The sequence below is a fragment of the Schistosoma mansoni genome, chromosome 6, assembly GCF_000237925.1.
Source record: "Schistosoma mansoni strain Puerto Rico chromosome 6, complete genome".
Lineage (NCBI taxonomy): Eukaryota > Metazoa > Platyhelminthes > Trematoda > Strigeidida > Schistosomatidae > Schistosoma > Schistosoma mansoni.
The window spans coordinates 4,808,236-4,828,585 of record NC_031500.1 but is presented as its reverse complement, the minus strand read 5'-3'; the positions used below and the strand labels follow the sequence as shown (position 1 = coordinate 4,828,585).

Here is a 20,350-nt window from a genome sequence, read left to right as displayed (position 1 = left end):
AAATTGCAAGTGTAAAGATGGAGGGATTTTCACACAAAAAACCTTCAAAATGGATCTTACAATCATCATGAAACTGTGGTTATATGCAAAACACACCACCACTAAGGGCAACATAGAATGGAGTCTATTGAAAAAAAGATTAAGCGAGTGAGAGAGCGAGGGGATCATAGAGCGACTGAGACTAAGATGAATGAGTAAATTCTACACCACTCACACAGTTAAATTGAACACAGGGAGAAAAGGAAATAAATCAGTTTAAACTATAGCGGTGTTTATTTTTAAAAATCCTATAAGACAGACCCTTATTTTCAAATTTTCACAATACGTGCAGTACTAAAAAGGGTAATTGGAGTAATTATTGTTATTATTAAATTACGATATGAGTCACTTTTTAGTGTCTCGAATTCACGCATCGCACATCAAAAAGGTATACACAAACACACATACATACACACATACGTTGAAATGATTACCATCATTAAAACACTAATATTAACAAATTACTACAATTTAAGTAACAGATTGTATGCGACAAAGTGAATTAGTTAATTACAGAGTGAGTACTGTACGTATGCAAAAATGTGTAACAGTGCACAGGCTGTAGCGCGTACTCATAGGTTATTCGAATTACTCTCAACCCTATTCACCCACTCTCTCCTCCAACATACACTTACTCATTCACTCGGTCATTCAGTTTTATACACTCTACATTATTAATAATACATTTCTCAATCTGTCTGACACGCTTTGGTCTATTGCATTTTCTATTTCGTCAAATTGTATTTTATATTTTTATAAATTTAAACTTATTATTGTCTATTGTGATAAAATTTTATTTTGCAATCTGTCAAATGAGATAAATAGGTAGACAATGGAATGATGAAGAAGCAACAATACGACATATACACATACACACAACATAGTGATTATTTGTTTATGGCATTATTTTCCCGTATTGTATTAATTATACACTCAAATGCATGCATACATGTATGCATAAAATAGAACTGAGAAAAAGAGAATACATTAAATAGATAGATAAATAAATAAATAAACAAATAAATTGCTTTGGATTTGAATGAAATTGACTCAATCTATGCAATATATGGGAGCAGTGTATGTATACATCATGGTATTATTGTCAAGTTCGCGTATGTGTGTACACGTAAATATGATGAACGTTTATACTATATGGCATGCCTAACTTACATTATTGCAATCACTTTTCGAACTGCAAAACCACCATATGTTTATTACAAGCCGTATATACATACATACAGACAAAGATTTAATAGCCATGTGATGAATTCAAACCCTTGTATGTTACAATACGATGTAGTACAACATTCCGTTCTTGTGCTGCTGTTGTTTTTTGTAACTTCTGTTGTCTTGTTTTTTTTTGTAAAAAACTACCATATAGAAGAAAATTAAACCTAGATGAAATGAGACAGTCAGTACCTATAACTAGGATAATTGACATCATTGTCGGCCAAATTGAAAATACTACTATTACTACCACTACCACTACTACTGATAATGATAATAATAACAATCATTATTATTATTGAAAGAAATCAACATACACGCACTTATTAGTTGGTTGGTTAGTTAGTTAGTTAACCCGTTCATCACCACCATCATCAGACAAACGCAACTAATATTCAAAGGGTAAAATGATTGTGTAGGAGAGAACGCGAGAGAGAAACAGAGTACAACGAAGAGTACTACTATTATTACTATCATGGTAAGGCTAGTAATAATAACAAAATAATAAACACATATGAGGCAGTGGCAGTAGCAAAAGTAAACAACAATGGAAGCTAAGAGTAAATAACTCACTCAATCATTTTAATCAATAAAAAAAAGCAAAACTTGGGATGAATGCATTACAGACAGACAGAGAACGAATAATAATAAGAATGGAGGATGAATCATGTACACATGAGTAATAATTACGTGTGCGTATGTGTTATCATAGATATACAGACTGGTATAAAAATGATAGTTTAGTAGTAAGTAGTCAGTTGTCGTTACGACTTTATCATGAAACTGAATGCTAATCTACTACGACCCAACGAAAAATTCTAAATACCTTATAATTAACAGAGAGAAAAAGCATAGACTGTTAGTCACTATAATGAAACAAATATATGGTTTATCAGTAAATAAATAAATAAATTCTGAGGCAAAATAAATTACATACAACACAACAATATATGAGCATGTTATACATATCTTGTTTACTGCTACTCAGAATAATGAAAAACAAAACCCAGTTAGTTGAATGCTTCTTTGACATGTACAACTAACTACATATTATATTAATGAAAGCTGTAAAATGATTTATACTATGTGGCTGGAATGTATGTGCTTATGTGAGTATATCTTTGTGAATATGTATTAAGAGAGGAGATAATTATACAAGAAACATAATCTATGTAAGAATAATTGTTAACGAATTTCTTTATCTCAGTATATGATTATAAGGAGAAAACTTGAAAGGTATCTCTCAGTGCACACACAACAACAAAAAATATTAACAGGGACTAGTTTTGAGAGGTGTTTCCCCGGGGAGTTCTGGTCAAAAGTCATTAAAAGTGAAGTTCAACTGTGTTGATTGTGAGGCAATTATCTACCAATGGCATCGAAAGATCTTTGCGCTATATATAATTAATTGATTAAAGTTAGAGATGTAAACCAATAGATTTGGGCTTATTGGTCTAAAGGTTAAACATTCGCTGAGAAGTTTGAAGGTTCTAAGTTCAATTCTAAGTGGGGTCGTCGATAAGCGATGGTAAAGAATCTCATACTAGGACGAGAAAAAGGTTCAATGCTTCCTGGTTTTCAATGATTGTCTAAATGAAAAATAACAATTTACTTAAGGATAAAAGTTATTTTAACTTTACCTAACTCATATGACAGGGGCGGCATTACATATCAACAGGTAGAAAGTTCTTTAAAATGTCGAACCATCGTGATTTCCTTAAAAAAACCCAGGAATAATATGAAATTAATCCATGGAGCACTCTATGTATGGTGTGAATAGATAAAAAAACTCATTTATTTTAAGAGATTATGCTCTCATATTTAGTATTCACCCACAAAATGAACGGGAAAATGCCCGAAAATGCCTGCTACTACCGAATATATATTGAACATGGAAGAACAGATGAACTACGAATTCATGGGCACATATCCTATATTAACTATTAGATGCATCCACCATGTTTACAGTGTCCTTAATCTAGCTTTCGCAGTTAATGAGTAATTAAAAGTACACAATACACCCCACACCAGTATACACATACAAACATACAGTAAAACATCCATACGTATACCAAGAAAATTTGAATAGTATACAAACACATCAGTAAACTATCGATTACCTTTCGTAATGATGATTATCATCATGAAATTAGGTCATTATTTATAATAATGATATTTATGCCCATCCTAAACATGAGGATAGTGATGACATTGTTGTTGTTACGAATTCATGTATTAGCATGAATGGGTTTAGCGTCATTTATTTTAATGAGTAGTATTAGTATTACTTTTATTATTATGTCAATATATATATATAACATACATACAAATTATAATGAGTATTTCATATCTAGTAATAACTCTTCGCTAATCCAATACTCCTATTCATGATCATAATAATAATAATAAATAGTAATGAATTACTGAACCTTTAATACATAATAAGACAATATACAGTATGACCTAAAAGTTCTTTCTATCAATGTCATTATTCGTCTGTATACAATTTTATCTCCTGGATCATATTAATACATTGTGAAGAATCAAACAACCATGAAGGAGAAAAAGTACAACAGTCGAAAAAGTGAAAAATAAACTTAATCGAGATTTTGAGAAGTATAAAGAATAAATAAATCAATAAATACATCTGTTCTCTATTGTGTGTATATATTTAATGAGGTAATGACTTAACTAATGATAAGACGGTTCAACTTTCAGCTACTAAGTCCCCGATTCAAACATCATTTAATCAAGCTCAAGTTTCAGTAACTAAGTAGTATCCTTAGCCAAATACATGAATTTGTATTTAGTAAACGAGTTCATAAGATAATAATAATAATAATAATATTGATAATAATAGACCACTGATTATCTCGAGGACTTCAGCAAGTAAGTTTACATTTCCCTCGATATAATTCAGACTAACAATCTATAACTTTCAGAACTCTGTCTGATATTCGTTCAATCTATTTGTATACTAGTCAACATTCTATGTCATGAGATGGTTTGTGGTTGGACAAATCTAAAATAAAATATCTCAATCAAATTAAGTTGACCGAAGTCTACAAGTTCATTAGTTAATCTATTTGATCTTTCATTCTAAATTTAAACATCTGAATTGCTTAATTGATGTTTTTTACTATTTGTGAGTAGTTTCGAAATTAGTAATTGAATGTTACTAAACTATGCATCTTTCACATTTTTCTAGGTTCTTTCAGAGTCATAATGTAATATAGAATGGATTGTTTTATGGAGTTTACCCGTCATTTACCTTCACTGACTGATAGACAGATGGGTATCATGATTAAATAACAGGTGGATTGTATACTAAAGCTTTTGTGGAAACCAATTAAATGAATACTGGATTCTATTATATATATGTACTACCGTTCTCAATCAAGTTTAGTAGTGTGGTATAGTGTACTTAACAAAATATTGGTGACATAAAAACGATAATATTGAGTGAAAATTCATAGAAAAAAAAATCATCTGATATTTAAATACAATCATTATATGAATGAGACTGATAAAGCTTTCGGTAGACTGATCTATGTCACAATGTCTAACTCATACATGCCTGCCTAGTTATAGCTTTTAACAAACTAATATCTAAAATTTGATTGGGATCATGAACCGATTGATATTAGACCACCATTGGAAACCTGGAAGCAATGGACTGTCGTTTCGTCCTATTGTGGGACTCCTCAGCAATGCGCGTCCACGATCCTGCTCGCAGGATTCAAACCCAGGACCTTCAGTCTTTTGTAACATTGTTGAAAAAATTGAAACATCCCTCCGCACTCTGTTTTGCATACATATAAATTGAATCACTGCTATTTTTATTAACAGTAGTAGTATTTAGGTACTCTGAAATAAGGTTGGTTTTGTTGACTAATTAGAACTGATAATCATAAGTAAGATGCTATGTTTCTCGATTTAATAGTTTTTGGAGTTTATGAACGAGATCTATAAGTATAATATTACAAAAATTAAAATTCGTTGTGAAGTTTAAATTCGGTTCCAATCGGTGACAATACTAGTAAAGATATCAAGGCTGTGATTGAACTTCTGTGGAAGATAAAGTTGATTATATGGATAATTCCAGTGTATAGTGACACCTAATATCACCTTAACTTATTTACCAAAGACGAAATTGTGTGATCGGTTTCGAACTACACTCTAATTGTGATGGCTAGTAAATACTATTTGGTTACTAAAACCGAAATAGATAAAATAAGATTCAAACCAAGATTTTAATTAAATGGGATTTTAACTTTCAATTACCACTGAGCTAGCCACCCCCCACCCGTCATCCATTGTTATTTTCCCTAATCTTTAATGCTCATCATTGAAGTCCATTGTAGATGTTTATAGTGAATAAACTTTAAAAAAAACAAATATGAATTACGATCAAGATTTAATGTACTGGATCCGACCAATTTGTACTATCGATTGAATTGTATCTGTATGTATATTTCTATAAGCAGATTTTCATAAAATCTAGTTCTAATTTGATAACAACAATTAGCAATCAGTAGAAAACTTTTTCAATAAATTAATTTTCTGTTATAGTTAACGGTTCAGGACAATAACATCATCAGCGCTTACTACATTATAACATAACCAAAAGTAATCACCCGAGTTAAGTACAAATCTTCATTAATATACAATAAATAAAATTATCTTGCATTGGTTGAATTTAGACTTATGCATAGTTGGATCCCACCTCATGTGTCTAAAGGTTAAGTGTTCATGTGGGAAACAGGTCCTAGATTCGATTCCTGGCTTTGAGGTTGTAAGTGCTCACTGCTGAGGAGTCTTATATTAGGACGAAGATTCCGTTCAGTGCTTCTAGGTTTTTAGCAGTTATCTTACCTAAATAGGCTCGTTATTTCAATGAAGTTCAGCAATCTCCACAACTCCATACTGACAAGTACAATCAAACTTAGTTCATGAGACAGAAAGTCAACGGAAATTATTCTTTATCGATAGTATAAAAAGGCCGCATCATGAAATTAACTATCCAGGAAGATTCAGTTTGCCATGCCCTACACACACATATCCACATCTCTATTATTGGTTTTAGGTGGTAGTACCAGGTACTCATGATATATTTGGCTTGAAGCAGTAATAATGTACAGTATTCACAGTAAATGTGTTACTTAGGTAAGCAGATGGTGAAAACTGGCGACATTGTAATGTAAATTGTTTGTGAGAAAAAACTATTCTCAGTTCATCACATAAAAATAGAAGTAGTGATGGCCGAGTTATTAGTTAGAATGTTGCGATTAAAAAGTATCCCGTGACTTCAAGCTGTTTATGCTCTATCTAACGATAACTACTCACGAAGATTTTTAAGTAGTAGCGTTAATGTCAAACAAATGAATTTTGGGTAAACTTTAGATCGACAATTTATCTACGCCTAACGGAACCTATGTATAGGTAGGTTTTAAGTGATAAGTGTAACTTTTCTGTCAAAGATATGAGATTAAAATCCACTACATACGAAAAAAAATGAGGTTATACACAATGTTTGTCGATATTCCATAATTGTGTTGAATCCAACACTTTTAACCCTTTTTCTGTTAAATTAGTAAGTAAATGAATCCTACATATTGAACTGTAATTATTATCAACTATTTCATTCCAAGCGGCGAGAGTTATTCACAACTGTCTGACATGAATATGTCAGTGTAGTGCAGCCCAAAATACCGGATTGAAAACACAAATGCAGAGAAAGTTAGGATTTGAAACGAAATCTCTAGTGAAAATCACACTCCGACTTCCACCCCTCATTCATTGAAATAATACAAAAATAATTTGAAGCGCTGCATTGGATATTACAAACGTTAGGGATAACTACGGTCTACGAAAAATGTTTATGAAGACTGAACAAACTACATATTATTTAGAAACATAACAATTTGCTAGAAGACAGTAATTAATCCTAGTATAGAAGTCTCATTTGTTCTGAGGCTCATCAGCTGGATATAATCGAACAATCGGAAGAACATTCATTTCATTGACATAAAATCCATTGTACGACTTAAATATTGATAACGATCATTTAGTTTCCAAAACAATAAAACATTTAACACATAATTAATTTAGACTTATTCATAGACTACTACTAGTAGTAGTATTCATTAATTAGACAAAGGAGTCCTACAATGAAAGTAAGCGACAGTTATTTAATTGTCAAAGATTAGTATTTGAATAGTATTGATTATCTACAATATCACCGAAACTTGCAATCTCATAGGTTAATCAACTAATTCATCAAATACAGAATTAAGATTCCACATTAAGGTGGAGATCTGTTCTCTGAACTGTATGGTTTTCTCGAGAAGTTTTCATTGTTCTTCCGAACAACATCATCAGCACAAACTTCTGGTAGAAGCCTCACTGCTTATTTGAGACATAATGATATTACGCGGCTACTCAAACTGAAATGAAGTTCGCATATGACATTTACCGATCGGAGATCAATTCCTCTAAACAAAAACTGCATAGCTTTTACAATTAAATTTTTTTGTCGAAGATATTCTCAATTGAAATCCCATTACCATAAAAATATAAAAGAAACTAGTAGTCATTTCACCAAAACTTGTTGCTATTACGAATAGGATTTCCTGGTAATAAGGTTGAGGTGATGATTTAATGGTAAAATCAACTCGACTTTCAAACGATATATCGTTGGTTCGAATCTGACGCTCAAACTATTTCAGTTTGAATAATTGAGTGGTAACACTAGCCTTCTCAATGTCAAGTTCATGAAGTTATAATCATATGTAAAAATAAACCATATAATAAATTAACTAGTAATGAAGATTTTACAATAAAGTAGTTTGTATAAAACGTGTTCATTTTATTTATTTATTTCTTGTTCTAGGTGGCTAACCCAATAAATTACATTAATTTATCGTCAAGAGATTAACTTGGTTTGGATTATGTTAGTAGATGCAGACTATATGATTGATACTCGTGAAATAACACCGACCAGTGGTAACAGACTTTGTGTGACATGATTCAGAATCAATGACAACAACACAGAAACATTCACTATTTACCTTCCAATTTCAGTATTCCTTCATGCATACCTACCTTCGCACTGTCTTTTCGAACTATATTCTCATCGTTCAACTTTTAATTCTTAGCAATGCTACTACATTATCTCGAATTCGTTTGCTATTCATCTTATTATTTTCATTTCATTTTAGTGTCATATGGCAACTTAGGTCAACAAACATCTGTCCTGGACTCTACGTTGATGTTGACTGACTAAATGCCAATAACTTTTAAGATGTCTCATATTTCCATCAGAATCTTCGAGATCTTACATTGAATATATGGTATGTCAGTATTAGGGAAATGAAAATAAGATATACAGGACGATAACACTAAATGTTAATTTGTCGTATACTTTGTATACAACAGAATCAATCAACTGATTTACATACACTAAAAAAATTCCTAATGGTAAGCCAACAATCAAAATATATACTTAACACTACAGCGATGTCCGTCTCCCGGCCAAAAGACAAGTTTGCAACGGAGCAGTTTTCTCTGTTCAATTTTTTGTGTGTGAAACATGAACTTTAAGAATAGAGGATATACGTAGGTTGTTAGTATTCAATCATATGTATCTTCAAACCATTGCTCGTGAAAAGAAAGTATGAACTTGCAGAATTCGAAATATCAGTATTTCGAGATTAAGAGTGAATGAATCCATATCATTGCTACAGATTTTGAACTATATCAACAGAAGTCTCTAACCATTGGTTACGATAGTGACATAAACCTCAACCAAGTAATCTATACCTACTTACATCATTAAATCCAATTGTAAATAATTTCATGAACTGATGAAATATCTTAGTTTGACTGCTTCTAGCTTCCTTTTAGCCTGCTCCTTTGCTAGACAACATCGCCTTTAGAGGTAGGCGGCGGTTGGGCATACGTAATACGTTTTCCAACCACTTTCGTTGATGATTCCATGAAGGTAATAAAATTTAATCAATTTATTTATTTGAAGTAATTAGTCCCTTTGATAAATTTCGATAGTGTAATAAGAAGACCAAGTTTATCAGAACTATGTTCTGATTTATTTTATTAACGTGAATCGTTTAGATAAGTGGTGTCTAGTTTGAAACTCCTGACTAGTGTAAATCTAAGATCCCCTACAACATGTGTGCTCGCTAGGAGTAAGCGGTGGGGACGTTGATTTAATATGGGAGCTAGAAAGTGTATACTCTTATGAATCCTCTAACTAAGAAGAAACAACTATGTCCTGTGCTATTTGATTTTCAATGATCCATGATAAAAACTACATCCAAACTACTCAAAGTGACTTATTTCAATTAAATGTTCATTCAAAAAAAGTTGTTTATTGTTATTTATGATCCTTGTGAGAAGTAAGACAGATATAAATTTGTAATCTATCCCCCCCCAAAAAAAAGACAATTTATTTAAAGAGTGATTGATTAGAATATTATCTGTTAAAGAAATGATATGGACATTTGAAACTGTCACTTAACGTTCATCAATTAATTGTCTTCACCTCTCATAGATAACGCATTTTTTAAAATACGTTTTGAAAAAAACTCTTTCTTAACAGTTGAACATATCTTTTCCTAAACACCAAAGTATTCTGTTAGCTGACATGTAATAACAACAAAGTATTAGCTGATCGACTTGTTTAAAATCAAAGAGTGAACATCAACTCTGAGATGCAGGTACATCCAGCTGACGAAACGCGCGTCCTGCATTCCACTGCTAGTCACTATCTATCTTTGCTTATAATGCCTGTGAATTAAGGCTATATCGAGGCAATACGCACAGTATGCACATATGTCAATTAGAGACTGACCAGTTGCAGTCCTAACACATGGATGGGAAGATTCAAACAAATGAATTTAAAGTTAGTATTTATTTTTTCCTTTTTAATACATGGAATAGTTGATTATTTGACCTTATTGACTGAATAATGTTTACAGTAAAAACAAAGAAAACTTTCTCATCATCATACACTTATGACCTCAGATACATATTGTGTCAGATTAATTTATATACATATATATAGTTGTATAGTCATTGATATATGTAATAACCTGTTACTATGTGTTGATCCTTGTCTATTAACGCCATAACGATAGAATAACAATCTATTATGTAAAATATAATGGACAAAATATAGTGATAGCAACAAATCACTCTTAAGAGTGATATGTACTCATGTGAATCATCTTTATTTTTAAACAGATGATCAGTATTCAAAAACTGGAAAGAAAAAAACAACAACAAGGGATTGTGTTACACGCATTTTACTTTCAATATTAATGATGATTACCTAATTTTGTGTTTCATGTTTTTATTCTAGTGTGTAGAACATGAAATCATGAAAAAAAGGTTAAAAGGTATGAGGATAACCATCATTTTTCATTGTTCAATAATAGTTAAATATATAACATTGTCAACTATTCTTTTATTCATTTAGTGGATCAGGGTGTTGCATTACAAAAATATGATTTTCATTACTGATTTCATTTCAGTCATCTTAAGTTGTCTACAGATCTCTTCTATGAACACATCAGTGTAAATCATGTCAACTTCACAGATGAAAAAAGCAAACAAATTGAGAGTTGGAGTGTGAAATTATGCTCTCATATTTAGCATTCACTCACAAAATGAACGGGGAAATGCCCGAAAATGCTTGCTACTACCGAATATATATTGAACATGGAAAAACAGATGAACTACAAATTCACAGGTATTTATCCTTTTCCATTAAAAGGATATAGTGAAGAAAGAAGAGATACTGTTTTTAGGTGATGTCAAGTATTTATTCATGCAGTTGGTTTTCAGTCACACACCGAGTGTCTAAGGGTTAGAACGATACTACCTAGTTGCTGTCTAACTTAAGTAAAGGTTTAATTATACAACCTGAAATTTAAAAGTTAAGTATGTTAATTATTAAACCATCCACCGGCTATAAAACGGTTAGTATGTTACCGATTACAGAGTAGTAACTAATTTCTGCTAGAGTTAACCACCAATTCAAATAGCTATGTATTGCATAAATTTACCATTCTCTTCAATCTCCTATACTGAAAATCATCATGTCTTTACTGGTAACTAACTTCTAGAGTAATTCAGAGTTTTAGTGTGAAATCACGATCAGTGGGTTTCAACATATACCAGATATCAAATAAATAACATCGATGGTGGTGAATGGTAGTGGCATAATATACAAAAAATCGACTGGAATGAGAAATGTAAACATTTTGATGCTAACTCAGTAATCTGGAGGTCAAACGTTCCCCAGGAAAGTTTGAAGGATAGTGCGTATTCATTATAACCCTATTTGGAATTTTAATGTATAATCGTTGTATTTTGTGAGTGAACACAAACCACATAATTCAATGCTTCTATTTCTCCCTTGGAAGAGTTCAACAAATAATGGTGGTAACGATGTATAATTTATTATTTTTTCTAGAATAGATAGATTATGACTAGCAGTAGAATGAAGTGCATTTCGTCCCATTAAAGACTCGTCAACTGGATTTGCCTGTCACATTCAAATGTTGATTTCAACAAAGACAGGTCAAAATTCACTGCCGAATATTAACAACGAAATATATCACATCTATTGCGAACAATAATATTTTTAGATTATTCAGAATGGATATTGAACATAAAATCAGTCAACACTAATACAATCTAACAAACAAATACCAATTAGTACATTGATCATTGAAATCCTGTTAACTGTGTAAAGAGTAATAAAAGATTAACACAATGGGACGATGCACAACTCGAAGCGGAGACATTGAAATGAAATGAAGTTAGCAAATTGAACTTATCTCATCAACTGTATCTATGTTGATTGGACAGAGAAAAGGATATACGAATATGTAACATAAGACTAATTTAATCTTTTAGAATGATCAGTCAGTTCACAGGAAATTAGAAATGTGATACATGGATCCACTGTATTCCATAACGTGAAAATTTTAAGTCAAAATTTGGCCCCATTTATCTACCAATTACAGATGTCTATGTATATCCTAATCTTTGAAATAGACTTCATAGAAAGGCTAGTAATACCAAATAGTGATTTAAATGGAAGTAGTTGAGGAGTAGTTAGAACCTTTAAAGTTGTTGTCAAAGGGCCGAACAGATTTAACAATCTAGACACCGAATAAAAGATAGTAATAAAAAAGCATACAGAAAAAAACCGATACAGAGAATATAGTTCGCGAAGAAATTGATGTTATCGATGAATGAAAAGTAATAAATAACCACAAGAGATTGCGATTTTAAAAGAATCCCCCCAAAAAAAAACAATTTGATCCTTGACGATCAACTTCAAGTCATCATCAACTTACGATCCTTAATCATAGATTATGATTGTTTGGAGAACACCAAACAGAATAGGAGTAATAAAATGTGTGATAATGAAAAAAAACACCCATTCGTTTGAAGCTGTATCAAGATGAGATTAAATGTGTTCAAATTCGTGTTACACAGTGAGCTCAATTTCACAACACTTAAAACATGTATCCAACCACAAATGTTAATACTTACATTTCATTCACGTTGGAAAGTTGGTAAGAATAAAGTTTGATATGTGTAAACTAAATGTGATATCAATCCAGATGTCACTACCTGTTAGGTCTGAGCCATATCGGGGGTTAGGGTGAGGTTGCAAACTACCCAGTCAGGTCTCGAGGAATAAACATTACTAGTAAATTGTCGATTGAAGTCGAGAAGTATTGGATCTTTTCCTTTTCTTAAGTAACGAATCTAAATGTTTTTCTCATAAGTTTATTTCACGAATCCACTATTTTTTTTCCAAACTATGTTCTCTATGTCTAATTGTTTTTAGCATTAACATTAACATCATTATTATTATTTCAACTTCTTTACTATTTCATCATGTTAATTTTATTTCGCTGTGCTATTGGATTGGAAAACGTGGGCTGATTTACAATTTTAATACGTCCTACATTAATTATTTCTTATCGTGCAATGAAGTCATTTCATGTATTTTACCAACTCCTTATATCACAAAATACACTTAGACTTATTGCTGCATTATAAACAATATAAAGGGGTTTGTGAAGATTGATTCAAGTTGTAGGTAATGGTCGTCACGGTTGGGGTACAGTTGGAAATTAGAGAATACTAGGTAGTTGTTTCATTCTAGAGTAAAACTCGATAGAAGCGTGTACACAGAAGTCCACTAGGGATTAAACACAGGATTTTTAGATCTCACTATGAACGCAAAACTCCTAAAACTACTTAGCTAGTGTCCAACGTTACAATTAGAACTCCAATCAATTTGCGATATAGTGAGACGGTAATCTAATTCCATTGGTGACAACTGTCTCAATTCGCAACCCGACTGAACTCTACCAAACACTATTCACTAGAACTTCAGAAACATTTTGAAGTAGATCATCATTAGTAAGCTATCGTAGAATCGGTCGACTAGTTTTAAATAAGTAAACCTCCGGTCATATTCGTATGTGGTTAGGAGAAACAATTATCTCATATTTCATTTAATACAATGGATTTTTTAAACAGTGGAATGTTTTACAACACATATTAGCCATTTAAAGACAAGAATTATAAACTAACGAAAAGGGTAATTGAATACAAATAACTTACCAGAATTGTGACTTTCAGATTTAATTTGTAAACATAAACTAAGGTCTAATGGAGATTCAAAATAATCATTTGAATTATTAGATAGATCTGATTTAACTGAGTGTACTGATGAACAGCGACCACCGCCACCAACATTAGCAGTGGGACCCGCTGTCAGTGGTATAACTGAGGATGAAAATGACAATTTATCATTTTTATTACTATTTTTCATAATTGAAATATTGTCCTGCAATCCACAACTACTTGTTTGAGGGTGTTGAGGTACTGGAAGAGTAGACTGCAGCGACAGTGGTGGTGGCGGAGGAGTAGTAGATGCTGGCATTAAACCAGCTTGTCGAAGTAATAGTGCAGCTGTTGTATTCAATGATGATAGATTATTAAATGATGTTGTTGTCGAAGTTGTACATATACTATTGTTATTGTTTCCGGGAATAGGTGATAAAGGCATTGTACAACCACCATTTGTAGCAACTGCGGCAACAGCTGCCGCGGCTGCCGCTGCCGCAATTAGCGGAGAAGCTGATGATGATGTTGATGACGAGCGATTCATTGTCACTGGCGAAGTAGTTGGTGGTGTTGATAAACATCCAACACCTAAACTAGAGAATATACGTTTCAATGTTAATAGATCAGTGTTATCCAATGAATTTAAATGAGGGAATAAAAAATTACTCGAAACTGTATGATTATGATTATTAGACAGAACTGATGTTGTAGTTGTCGTGTTTGTTGCTGACAACTCAATATTCATTTGTTCACAATTCATCCGATTTAATGATTGTAACGGCAAAGGTGAGGACGATGACGAAGATGTCGTTGTCATTACCACAGAATTCATTAATGGATCAATTGAAGACGTTGACATTGGTAAAACAGTTGCTGTCGTACAATATGTCGCTGTTGCCGTCGTCGTTGTCATCAACATCGTTGTTGTTGTGGGCGACTGTGGCAATAATGGCGGTGGTGTTGGTGATACTGATGATAAATGATCACTTTTTAATAACATTTCATTTTGTGAATCATCCATTGACAATGAATCATTTCTTGACTTTGTTGTTGACATCATACAACAATCCATTTCGGATAATTTCAATTCCCCATCACTATTATTATGATGGTCATGATGTCCATTATATACATCGTTTTGTGTATCATCTAATGTTGATGATTGATTTTCCATAAATTTTTTATCTTCATCATTTAATGGTATATTAAAACGTAATTTCAACTCTATTAATTCGTGATGTAACTTATGATTTTGTATTTGTAATTGATTAATACGACATTCCATGAGAATATCATTTTGTCGACGTTTTTCACGGGATCGTTTAGCTGCTTCATTATTTTTACGCCGACGTTCCCAATATTTATCATCTTTTTTAGAATCCGGTATAAATTCACGTTGTTTACGATCACGTTCTATAGAATTCAATAAACTATTATTTATTGATGATGAATCAAGATTGATTTGTTGTGATGTGACTGGTATTGGTGTTGTAGTTGTTGATGACGATGAAGATGTCATTATCGACGATAACATTGCTGTATTAAATTTATTATTAGGATTACCAGTTGAATAATTGGAATCGATTGTATTTGAATTAGTTAGATGAATTGATGTTGATTGGGTTGTTTGTTGTACAGGTGTAAATGGTGACTGTACGGACCCTGTATCTGAAGATACATCAGAGCATGTCTGTTGAGAGGGTAAAATAAATGAAAAATTATTAAATAAATGACTATTATTATTACTATTATTGGTTACAGTATTATTATTACTATTATTAATATTATCATATAGTGGATTCATTGAATGAATTGTGTTCATAGTTGATATATTCAGATTGATACCGGACGAACTAAGTGTATCTGTTATTTGACCATTCGAATTTTTACAACATACATTAGCAGGAGTATTGTTATTATTGGTAGTATTATTTGTGATAAGATTATCATTCAATACGTCAACATTTTCATTATTATTTTGATAATTTGATGAAAGCCATAATGGTAACATCGACTGAGTTTGTTGATGTTGACTTAGAAAAGTTGTAATATCCGACGGTGATGTATCTAATGTGGATGATGGTATTGTTTTCTCTATTCCTGACGTTGCTGCTGTTGTTGTCATAGTCGTTGAATTCAATGATGTTGGTGGTAGTATTGACGGTAGGAATGGTAATCCTAAAATACCAGCTAAAGCTGAAGCTAACGCAAGTCCACCATTTGGATTAGACATGAGATCAATAGGTTGATGATGATGTTGGTGGTGATCCACTAAATGAGGACTAAATAATGTTGATGGATAAGTTGATTTGTTTTTTATTTGTTTTGAAGAACTGCCCTCACTTATTTGTGTTGACGATGTTATTATTGTCGTTGTGTCCGGTATCGACGCTACTGTAGTTGTTGACGTAGAATTCCTCAAAGTTTTAGACACTAATGATGTGTCTATGACGTGGTTATTACCAGTGTACAATGTAGCCATCCACTGTTCTATTATAAATACAATGCATAACTCAATTATTTATGATCACAAATAGAAATTGAACGTTGATAATCCCAAAGAATCAGATTTTGACAGTAGTAGTACTATTACTAGTGGTACGAATTTATGACTGACTTTATCTATGCATATAAAAAACTGCAGATCATTTATTTTTCTCATACACTATGACTATCTGTGCCCGTACAAAAATCTATGACTAACGAATAGGAGTTATGGAGATTGTATGCTATCAATTTGTGTATGTGTTATGTTGTTCTCTACACCACAACAATTATTATCATGGGCCCTATAGTCTAGCTAGTTAGTAATAATGATAATTGTTGTTAATATTAATGTTGTGACATCTCTCTCATTGCATGATACGTCTCTCTTACTTATTCATTCACTTACTCACTCACCTAATAAATGGAGAGAAATATGCATCTAGTCTTGGGGTAGTTAACTTCAACAATAATCCGGTGTATTCTTTAATAATAAGTTTTTTTAGGGTACACATATTACTGTGTGTGCGATCCTTCCTTTGAAAAAAAACTAATGTAAGGGGTGGAAAAGAAGAGTAGAATTTTGATTGGATACTTGTATAAATTTTTAGGGGTTATGTGACTTATGACTAATATACTGACTTTTTTTTCATACATTATATTTTTAAAAAAAACTGCCATAGAGAGTAAGTAATATAAAATAAGAGATTATAAGTAATAAATGAAGGAGAGAGAAAATTACTGGGGTGCAAATACGACGAGTCATACATTACTTATCTCTATTGGCAAGTGTGAAAGACTATAGTACTATAGTACGAGACGTCATACATATGTTTGATGGTTGTGTATACGTATTTACATGCACTTATATATAATATGGACTATCGTAATAATGTGTATGCATGTTTATCAAAGTGGGTTTTTTCTTCATAAAAAATTCATGCATATTTTTTTTGTTTCTTATTTGTGTCTTGTTGTGTTGGTTTTTTAATTCACTATAGAAAGAAAAGGTTAGCTTACTTACTGTGTCCACCAAATCACGTGAATCACTAACTCTCTGATGTGCACTATGACGATGAGTTAATAGTGTATGGAGAGAGTTTGCATAAATAGTAACAATAATATCAATAATAATAATATAACAGTCAAGCGCAACCATGACAGCTGGTGTCGTGAACCACATAGAAAAGATAAGAACGAGCAAGCAAACAAACAAATAAATATCACCACAATACACAGCAGTAATGCAACGATAACTATGATAGGCAAATAGATAGACAAGACTTATTTCGGTCAAATTAACAATCTGTTATACGATATGACAATGATGAAGCTTAGTAATAATATTACTAATGAGAATATTAACAATGATAATAGGCAGTAATGACAATAATGAGGAGTAAATAAAAGTTTCTTCTCTCTTTTTGAGGAGAGTGGAAAATTCGTCATCCCACCTAAAACTAATAAACTGATTTGTTAGCCATTCACACAAATTGAGTGTGAGTGCACAGGCCAGATATATATATATATATATATATATATATATAGAGAGAGAGAGAGAGAGAGAGAGAAAGAGAGAGAGAGAGAGAAATGAGTAGTTGGTAAGAAGACTGGACATAATGAGATGCGGGAGACATGGTAATCGTCTGTGTCCGAATGCCTAATATAATGCGCGGAAAAGATACAGACAGTGATAACAAAAATCGTGATGAATGATAATATTACAATGCAGACAAGATTGAAATTGAATAAATAAAAGTAGTTTTGACGTGTTCCAATATCAATATGTATCAGAATAAGTACTTTGTTACCCCTTAATTTAATCATAACAAACGTAAGTGGAGTGATAAAGTGGGTTTGATAACTCCACCCACAACTTATTGATCACCGAATGATAGTGAGCAATGTCATATTTGTTTAGTGCTTTAGTCCTGGTCAAATTCTTTTGATCAGATTGCAATATGGACCCTAGTCTAGGCGTCTCAATATTGAGATATTTAGATAGAGAAGCTTCCACTGGGTTGTTCTGATCACTTTACTTACCTACTTTAATGTATTCTTATTTGTACGATGATGATCGATTAAAATATATGAAGGAATATGGAAAAATTAACTAAAAGTTTAAAATAGACAAACTACGATCCGCGAGAAAAAGCAATCAGTCATCGGAACCTATGCGGTTCATCAGGTCATTTAGAAACATTTGTAAAATCGGCCGAATGTAAGAGGATTAGGATCTATTTTAAGTAAATACAACAGTTTATGTTAATATCTAAAGAAATGATGTTTGAAATTAAACTCAATCTAAGTAATTTTAGTCATTTGAGCATATTAAATTACCAACATCAATAACAAACTCGGGTCTCAATGAAATCTATTGACAAGAATAGTTAACGAATTTCAATGCTCAAGTAATACATCTTCAGATTTCGAAGATTTCAAAGTGTTTAGATTACATAATTAAATTTATTGACCGATGTTCCATCTTTTTAGATTGAAGCAAATAATCGTAACATTCAAATGGAACAGTTTCAAACAAGCAATACTGACTAAATTCTAATTATCACTGAGAGAGGATCAGTTTTACGATCTGACAAAAAATTCTACAATTCAAATAATTCTCTTTTTTGAATCTACTGATAGTTATGAATAAACATTTTTATGCAATGAAACTCGATGAATCCAAATTCAGATCACAACTAATGTATGCCGATATTGAGATATTATTATGTATGTCAAGTAACGATTTCTGATTATAATAGACTGCTAAAAAACGATGCTGAATCTGGTTCATTTCATTGATAAAGTGAATCAGATGATTGCTTAAATTTCATTCATAAATGATACATGTCAATATATTAATTGGAGACAATTTGCGATTTTCTATGAGAGGCCCGCCTAATATGATAGTTGAACACATCCAGCCATTTATTAGAAATATTTCCCTTCCTTTGCTATAACATAATCTATCACAGACCAAAATATTCCCTTATTCATTAAGAATTGAGTATATTGGTAAATCATTCACTGAGTGCTCAATGTTTCATGTTCGTAAGATACGATATAGATACAGACGAATGATGTGGGGAAATTACATTTGTTTGAATTAAAGCTTCCTACTGAAATATTAAGATTTTATAAAGTTATGGAAAGTAACTCAAGATTAGTTAAACTTTCAATGACTGGGAATGAGGGTCAAGCCCTGGGTTATGCACATCCTGTTCCATTATTTACCTTGATGACAACTTTATTAAAAATAAATGGATGTTGAGGAAAAATGAAGATTTCCTGATTGAAATCATTAGTTTGAAAACCCAATTAAGTGATACGAGTCAAAATCAATCATCATACTGAAGAGACACATTCACATTTATTTTGTAAAGTACTTTAAACATGATACTATCCCTTTATAAAATAGATTTATGAATAACAATGGAATCCAGGATGTGAGTTTGGTACTATTTGTGGTTCGTCAACCGAATGCCCCATACACCCTAAGGTTAATGCCCACACGCAGACTCGAACACAGAACCTTTCGTACATTTGCCAACAATGAGTGGTCACAATCCAGTCAAGATTATCGGTAACGGGATCATCCAAATATTCACTAATGATCGCTTTCAACTATGAATTAATGTACTTAGCTCCGAGCAGCACTCTAAGTATGTAAGTCCTTGTGATACTAATGCCCAGTTAACCGGCGGGTCTTGAACTTGTAACTTAATGGCTAAATGATAGACGCACTAACCATCGAACCTGCCTTCTTAAGAAGAAGAATATTCATTTATTATTTGCGGGATCAAACTATTAACTTCAGTGTCTTCATGATATGTTTCTCAAAGTCTTTAAAGTTGACTTATGTAGAACTCAATTGAAGCTGTAAGAAAATAACACGATACTTTGATATGGATTGATAATAAAA

The 20,350-nt window shown here is 32.1% G+C and overlaps 1 protein-coding gene across 1 annotated transcript in view; it reads right to left on the bottom strand.

Moving 5' to 3' along the window:
* Smp_176710 (putative transcriptional factor nfil3/e4bp4) overlaps nucleotides 1-16,426 on the bottom strand; it is a gene marked incomplete at its 5' end in the record, with an annotated part of 28,242 nt that extends 11,816 nt beyond the window's left edge. Inside the window, one exon of the mRNA XM_018798021.1 lies at nucleotides 13,939-16,426. Coding sequence (XP_018653004.1) covers nucleotides 13,939-16,426 — 2,488 coding nt within the window. The remainder of the gene's footprint in view (nucleotides 1-13,938) is intronic.
* Between the last annotated feature and the right edge of the window lie 3,924 nt (nucleotides 16,427-20,350).